Source organism: Ranitomeya imitator, chromosome 9 (assembly GCF_032444005.1).
Source record: "Ranitomeya imitator isolate aRanImi1 chromosome 9, aRanImi1.pri, whole genome shotgun sequence".
In the NCBI taxonomy this organism is placed as follows: Eukaryota; Metazoa; Chordata; class Amphibia; order Anura; family Dendrobatidae; genus Ranitomeya; species Ranitomeya imitator.
Window position 1 is genome coordinate 13,076,479 of NC_091290.1, and position 9,301 is coordinate 13,085,779.

The window sequence follows — 9,301 nt, forward strand, 5'->3', positions numbered from 1 at the left end:
AATACTTTTTTGCCCCACTGTATATATATATATATATATATATATATGGGGCTGCTGCTGGGCTGTATATATATATTTATATGAGGGGCTGCTGCTGGGCTGTATATATTAGAAGCTGCTGTTGGGCTGTAAATATATGAGCGGCTTCTGCTGGGCTGTATATATGTATATATATATATATATATATATATAGGGGCTGCTGCTGGGCTGTATATATATATTTTATGAGGGGCTGCTGCTGGGCTGTATATATTAGAAGCTGCTGTTGGGCTGTAAATATATGAGCGGCTTCTGCTGGGCTGTATATATGTATATATATATATATATATATATATATATAAGGGGCTGCTGCTGGGCTGTATATATATATTTATATGAGGGGCTGCTGCTGGGCTGTATATATATATATATATATATATATATATATATATATATAAAGGGGCTGCTGCTGGGCTGTATATATTAGAAGCTGCTGTCGGGCTGTATATATATGAGGGGCTGCTGCTGGGCTGTATATATTAGAAGCTGCTGTTGGGCTGTATATATATGAGCGGCTTCTGCTGGGCTGTATATATATATATATATATATATATATATATATATATATATATAAAGGGGCTGCTGCTGGGCTGTATATATATATTTATATGAGGGGCTGCTGCTGGGCTGTATATATTAGAAGCTGCTGTTGGGCTGTATATATATGAGCGGCTTCTGCTGGGCTGTATATATATATATATATATATATATATATATATATATATATATATATAAAGGGGCTGCTGCTGGGCTGTATATATATATTTATATGAGGGGCTGCTGCTGGGCTGTATATATTAGAAGCTGCTGTTGGGCTGTATATATATGAGCGGCTTCTGCTGGGCTGTATATATATATATATATATATATATATATATATAAAGGGGCTGCTGCTGGGCTGTATATATATATTTATATGAGGGGCTGCTGCTGGGCTGTATATATTAGAAGCTGCTGTTGGGCTGTATATATATGAGGGGCTGCTGCTGGGCTGTATATATTAGAAGCTGCTGTTGGGCTGTATATGTATGAGGGGCTGCTGCCGGGCTGTATATATCAGAGGCTGTTGCGGTGCTGGCTGTATATAGAATAGAGGCTGAGGGACTGTTTAAATTGTATACACAGCACTATACTGTAAACAGGTCCACACTATATACATACAGTATACACAGACACACTGTAATGCAGGATATAGTGTGGACCTGTATATACAGTATGGTACTGTGTAGGACAGGAGCTGCAAGAAAGATATACAGACAGACAGAGATCATACTCGCCCACTGCGACACTGTGAAGACTGACCCACTTCACCTCTGGATCTGCAGTCCTGCCGCGCTCCGCGGTGGAGAATCCTCTTCTCGCACCGACATCGTGGCTCCACCTCCCTCCTCGAAGGTCGCTGAACAAACTCTCATCTGATCTAATCCGAGGGAGCGATCATATAGCTGAATAGGGAGCGCCTAGAAGCTTCTGTTGGGATCGGAGAAGGCTGCCGCATGCTATAAGCTAAGCATTAGGTACAGGGAGGGTAGTAAGGAAGTCTGGCTAGGCTAGTCAGGTCAGTGGATGCTGACGCAGGTCAGGTGCCATGACTCTGCCGCTCTGTGCCAGCTACTGAGATGTAGGACCGTAGCCAGGTCCCTACACTTTCAATAGTTTCTCTTTTGCTAAATGTTCCTGATCATTAGAAATGGTTCACAGCAAAGAGACGTGTATTTTACATGTTTTGAGATATTTATCCCTATATTGGTGCGAGGCCCCTGCTTGGTGGGTGGCCCAGGGCCCGGGCCCCTTGGACCCACCCCTAAATCCGGGCCTGGACTGATAACACCTCTATATACAGTAGATATCACAGGATCCACCATTCACAATAGATGATGTCACAGCTCACCTCCTCCTCCTCCTGTACAATGACTGATAACACCTCTATATACAATAGATAACACAGGATCCACCAATCACAAAAGGTGATGTCACAGTTCACCTCCTCCTCCTGCACAATGACTGATAACACCTCTATATATAGTAGATAACACAGGATCCACCATTCACAATAGGTGATGTCACAGCTCACCTCCTCCCCCTCCTGTACAATGACTGATAACATCTCTATATACAGTAGATAACACAGGATCCACCATTAGATAACACAGGATCCACCATTCACAATAGGTGATGTCACAGCTCACCTCCTCCCCCTCCTGTACAATGACTGATAACATCTCTATATACAGTAGATAACACAGGATCCACCATTCACAATAGGTGATCTCACATCTCACCTCCTCCTGTACAATGACTAATAGGTGATGTCACAGCTCACCTCCTCCTCCTGTATAATGACTGATAACACCTCTATATACAGTAGAAAACACAGGAGCCACCATTCACAATAGACGATGTCACAGCTCACCTCCTCCTCCTCTACAATGACTGATAACATCTCTATATACAGTAGATAACACAGGATCCACCATTCACAATAGGTGATGTCACAGCTCACCTCCTCCCCCTCCTGTACAATGACTGATAACATCTCTATATACAGTAGATAACACAGGATCCACCATTCACAATAGGTGTTGTCACAGCTCACCTCCTCCCCCTCCTGTACAATGACTGATAACACCTCTATATACAGTAGATATCACAGGATCCACCATTCACAATAGGTGATGTCACAGCTCACCTCCTCCCCCTCCTGTACAATGACTGATAACATCTCTATATACAGTAGATAACACAGGATCCACCATTCATAATAGGTGATGTCACAGCTCACCTCCTCCTCCTGTATAATGACTGATAACACCTCTATATACAGTAGAAAACACCAGGAGCCACCATTCACAATAGACGATGTCACAGCTCACCTCCTCCTCCTGTACAATGACTGATAACACCTCTATATACAGTAGATAACACAGGATCCACCATTCACAATAGGTGATATCACAGCTCACCTCCTCCTCCTGTACAGTGACTGATAAAACCTCTATATACAGTAGATAACACATAATCCACCATTCACAATAGGTGATTTCACAGCTCACCTTCTCCTCCTGTACAATGACTGATAACACCTCTATGTACAGTAGATAACACAGGATCCAACATTCACAATAGGTGATGTCACAGCTCACCTCCTCCTCCTGTACAATGACTGATAACACCTCTATATATAGTAGATAACACAGGATCCACCATTAACAATAGGTGATGTCACAGCTCACCTCCTCCTCCTGTACAATGACTGATAACACCTCTATATACAGTAGATAACACAGGATCCACCATTAGATAACACAGGATCCACCAATCACAAAAGGTGATGTCACAGTTCACCTCCTCCTCCTGCACAATGACTGATAACACCTCTATATATAGTAGATAACACAGGATCCACCATTCACAATAGGTGATGTCACAGCTCACCTCCTCCCCCTCCTGTACAATGACTGATAACATCTCTATATACAGTAGATAACACAGGATCCACCATTAGATAACACAGGATCCACCATTCACAATAGGTGATGTCACAGCTCACCTCCTCCCCCTCCTGTACAATGACTGATAACATCTCTATATACAGTAGATAACACAGGATCCACCATTCACAATAGGTGATCTCACATCTCACCTCCTCCTGTACAATGACTAATAGGTGATGTCACAGCTCACCTCCTCCTCCTGTATAATGACTGATAACACCTCTATATACAGTAGAAAACACAGGAGCCACCATTCACAATAGACGATGTCACAGCTCACCTCCTCCTCCTCTACAATGACTGATAACATCTCTATATACAGTAGATAACACAGGATCCACCATTCACAATAGGTGATGTCACAGCTCACCTCCTCCCCCTCCTGTACAATGACTGATAACATCTCTATATACAGTAGATAACACAGGATCCACCATTCACAATAGGTGTTGTCACAGCTCACCTCCTCCCCCTCCTGTACAATGACTGATAACACCTCTATATACAGTAGATATCACAGGATCCACCATTCACAATAGGTGATGTCACAGCTCACCTCCTCCCCCTCCTGTACAATGACTGATAACATCTCTATATACAGTAGATAACACAGGATCCACCATTCATAATAGGTGATGTCACAGCTCACCTCCTCCTCCTGTATAATGACTGATAACACCTCTATATACAGTAGAAAACACCAGGAGCCACCATTCACAATAGACGATGTCACAGCTCACCTCCTCCTCCTGTACAATGACTGATAACACCTCTATATACAGTAGATAACACAGGATCCACCATTCACAATAGGTGATATCACAGCTCACCTCCTCCTCCTGTACAGTGACTGATAAAACCTCTATATACAGTAGATAACACATAATCCACCATTCACAATAGGTGATTTCACAGCTCACCTTCTCCTCCTGTACAATGACTGATAACACCTCTATGTACAGTAGATAACACAGGATCCACCATTCACAATAGGTGATGTCACAGCTCACCTCCTCCTCCTGTACAATGACTGATAACACCTCTATATATAGTAGATAACACAGGATCCACCATTAACAATAGGTGATGTCACAGCTCACCTCCTCCTCCTGTACAATGACTGATAACACCTCTATATACAGTAGATAACACAGGATCCACCATTCACAATAGATGATGGCACAGCTCACCTCCTCCTCCTGTACAATGACTGATAACACCTCTGTATACATTAGATAACACAGGATCCACCAAGCATAATAGGTGATGTCACAGCTCACCTCCTCCTCCTGTACAATGACTGATAACACCTCTTTATACAGTAGATAACACAGGATCCTCCATTCACAATAGGTGACGTCACAGCTCACCTCCTCCTGTACAATGACTGATAACACCTCCATATACAGTAGATAACACAGGATTCACCATTCACAATAGTTGATGTTGGAGCTCACTTCCTCCTCCTCCTATACAGTGACTGATAAAACCTCCATATACAGTAGATAACACATAATCCACCATTCACAATAGGTGATTTCACAGCTCACCTCCTCCTCCTGTACAATGACTGATAACACCTCTATATACAGTAGATAACACAGGATCCACCATTCACAATAGGTGATATCACAGCTCACCTCCTCCTCCTCTACAATAACTGATAACACCTCTATATACAGTAGATAACACAGGATCCACCATTCACACTAGGTGATGTCACAGCTCACCTCCTCCTCCTGTACAATGACTGATAACTCCTCTATATACAGTAGATAACACAGGATCCACCATTTACAATAGGTGATGTCACAGCTCTCCTCCTCCTCCTGTACAATGACTGATAACACCTCTATATACAGTAGATAACACAGGATCCACCATTCACAATAGATGATGTCACAGCTCACCTCCTCCTCCTGTACAATGACTGATCACACCTCTATATACAGTAGATAACACAGGATCCACCATTCACAATAGGTGATGTCACAGCTCACCTCCTCCTCCTCCTCCTGTACAATGACTGATCACACCTCTATATACAGTAGATAACACAGGATCCACCATTCACAATAGGTGATGTCACAGCTCACCTCCTCCTGTACAATGACTGATAACACCTCTATATACAGTAGATAACACAGGATCCACCATTCACAATAGATGATGTCACAGCTCACCTCCTCCTCCTGTACAATGACTGATAATACCTCTATATACAGTAGATAACACAGGATCCACCATTCACAATAGGTGATATCCCAGCTCACCTTCTCCCCCTACCTTTACCATTAACGTTCTTGACTCCGAGTCAGTATATTGCTGCTAATATCCAGGAGAAGAGCAATTTTGGATCTTTATGTAATATATATACTAATATGTAATAATACAAAATACATAAACTGCAAAAAAAACTTTAACTTAAAAACCTGATTTCCATGGCAGTCCAGCTCCTCCTTGAATCCTGCGCTGTTACTGTAGAGTTGAGTTGATCGAGGGTCTGTGCACACGCTAAGTACTTGCTGCAGACATTTCTGCATCAGAAACATGTTTCTTTGCAGGAAAAGCACTGTGTTAAAAATGTGCATTTTTTTGCTTTTGTTTTTCATATTTTTTTTTATGCGTTATGGTTGAAAAATGTTCCAAAAATGCTGAAAGAATTAATGATCTGCAGATCGGTGATAAAAAGCAACATGTGCACGAGACTTGAGAACTCTCATTTACTTTCCTTGGGCAGCAAAATGCCGACTTTTTTTGCAGCATGAAAAAAACAAGGCAAAAACGCGACGTGTGAACGCGCCCCAATTCTTCACAGGATTGATTGTTTATGGAACAATAGCAAAGCAAAAAAAAGACAAAACGGAACGTTCCTGAATTCTTGTTTAATTCTCCAAACAGTGAAGTCTAGCAACGTTTCGGCTCACGCACCCTTCATCAGGCCGGGGATAGATCTGTATGAGATCTGCGTCTTGGAGGGAAAAGGAAGAATCCAGTTTATGAAGGGATCGCTGGGCCGGCTGGGGGTGTAGAGAGAGGGTGGAAATTAGGATTCCCAGCGGGAGAGCCGACGCGGTGGTACAAGGAGCAGCCGATGTAGAGGTGGACATCCAACATCAGACACTTTTGGGTTTGGTTTAGCGCCCAGTTTTCAGGCGTAGATGGTGGCGGGCCGAGGTTGCCCTCCTGCCCCCGGATCTCAGCATCCATCCTCCATGGATAAGACGGACGCGGATGCACCAATTTTATAACCTCCATAAGCACAAAACCTATTTTCAGATTTTTAGGACTTTTTACTTTTTTCATCTCGACTTTACAGGACCCGAATTTTTCCTTTCTTTGTCAAAGTCGCACAAGATTTCTTTCCTTTTTTTATAGGACGACTCATTTATTTCTTAAAAGCAAAATATTGGGTAACATGGAAAAAAAAGAGCCAAATGGAAGTCTAATAAAGGATTTTGTATTCCGGGTTCTTTCGTCGACGCGTTTCAAAGTCATTACAGACCAAATTTATAATTTTTCTCGTTTTACTTTTTTATATTTTTCTATCTTTCACTATATTGTTTTCATCTTTTGCCCATCGGAAACACTTGAAAAATATTTTTTTTGCGTCGCTACATTCTGAAAGGCGGGATATTACTTTTTTTTATGCTTTCAGCTACAGAACCCCCCCCCGCCACAGCGTCTACATGCAGGAATTTAAGGAAAGACCCTGGTGTGACGTCAGGGAAAGTGATACATAATAACCAATCTTCCTGCAAGAATCTAGAACAATGGCGGAGACCCCTTCACCTATTAAAACTTAACTTTTATTGTAAATAAATAAAATAATAAATTCCAAACTTTTGACTGTGAATGAATTAAAATAATTAATTAACTTCTGAATCAGACGGTTCTAGGGTCCGAGAATATCACAGTGTTTCATTTTAAGAAAGAAATATATATAATGAATGAAGTCATACATTCCTTATATACAGATAATTCTTCATTATTTCGATCATTTCACTGTCAAAAAAGTTTGCGATTTCTTCTATTCCTGTAATATTATAACAGTTACGATTTAATAGACATTATTTTAGTTGATCAGTAAAAAGATCCATCAGTGGAAAGGACTATAATAACATTTATTAGTAACTATTAAAATATTACAAGGGATAAAAAAATACAAAGACACTAGGCCAACGCGTTTCGAGCACTAAGGCCATTATTTTAGTTGCCAGTGCGAAAAATGCTCATTATGTATTTTTTGTAGACCTATCTCCACTTTCTCGGCCTTGTGGCTCACGGACTTTCTCCATCGCATTTCCAGTAAGTAGATGTTGTGGGTCTGTTTTTTTACACCAGCACGGTGGCTCGGTGGTCAGCACGGTGGCTCGGTGGTCAGCCCGGTGGCTCGGTGGTCAGCCCGGTGGTCAGCACGGTGGCTCGGTGGTCAGCACGGTGGCTCAGTGGTCAGCATGGTGGCTCAGTGGTCAGCACGGTGGCTCAGCGGTCAGCACGGTGGCTCAGTGGTCAGCACAATGGCTCAGTGGTCAGCACAATGGCTCAGTGGTCGGCACCGTGGACTTGCAGCTCTGGGGTCCTGGGTTTGGATCCAACCAAGGAGACAGTGGAGAGTCTACAAAACAACATAATGCATCTGTGCAACCTGTCGTTGGCCTGAGCGTGGAGCCGGACCAAACGTCGCTGCCGAGGAGGCCAGTGGGCTGGAAAAATGAGTGGAAGACAAGACTTTTCCTGCCGCTGTTTTGCTTCGGCAAACTGACTCCCATTAAAGAGGTTACCCCAATATGGCAAGATAACCCACCCTACTGATCGCCACAACGGGGCCAGCCGGAAATGCCGGTAGACAATGTACAGAACAGCAGTGCGCATGCGCGGCCACCTCTCCAGTAATTCTAATGGGTCATTCAGGAGGATCGTTGGGGGTCCCAGTGGTTGGACCACTCATGGTCTCCTATGCTGTAGATAGGTGACAACTTTCCTCTTTAGGGTTAAACAACATAAAACTACACATGGATAAATATTACAACAAAGAATATAATAAGAAAAATAGTAAAATGAAGAAAGTCAAACAGCAACAATGATTGGTCGAGCAGCTACAATAAGAGACATTCCTTAAAGGGACGGAAATCCTAAAGCCGGCACCGTGTAATATCTGAGCCCCAGTAAAAAGAGATAAGAGATGCAGATGACAAACATATGTATATAATAAAAGCCGGGGATTATACTCGGAGGCCAGAACTTCCCACCTTTATGACCATTAGGGGGCGTCTTTCTATGGCTTTTGCTGGGGTGATATAATAGGGTCGCGGCTGCTCACCTTACAGAGGCTCCCAAAGTATCCAGAAAGGCTGAAGAGAACACGACCGTGTGCGCCTCGAATCCTCTGATGCAAAAGTGATGATGAACACTCGGCCGATTGTGAGCGTGGGAACAGGTTCGGTCGGTTCTGCAGGTTGCAGATCACACCCATTCTGTGACGGAGATGATGACTACTCCTGATACTGCTCAGTGTAAACCGCAGGACCACAATGGACCAACGGCCACCGATTCCTCCACAGAGGTGGTCTCCAACTTTTGACGCTAAAATATTTAACTACAACTCCCACCTGTGAGCGCATAATGGGAATTGTAGTTGCACAACCGCTGGGAATACCACCGATCTAAAGCAATATAACGTGGTGCGAAGAAAGGGATTGCACAGGATTAGAAGAACGCGGCGCGCCATGGCTGTGTCCCCATTGAAGTCAATACGATAAAATTGA

The 9,301-nt window shown here is 42.9% G+C and overlaps 1 protein-coding gene across 1 annotated transcript in view; it reads right to left on the minus strand.

Annotated features, from left to right (window-relative positions):
- ELF5 (E74 like ETS transcription factor 5) overlaps window positions 1-9,031 on the minus strand; it is a 33,433-nt gene extending 24,402 nt beyond the window's left edge. The window contains exon 1 of the mRNA XM_069739959.1: window positions 8,857-9,031. Within this exon, the coding sequence (XP_069596060.1) occupies window positions 8,857-9,009 (153 nt within the window). The 5' untranslated portion in view covers window positions 9,010-9,031. The remainder of the gene's footprint in view (window positions 1-8,856) is intronic.
- Between the last annotated feature and the right edge of the window lie 270 nt (window positions 9,032-9,301).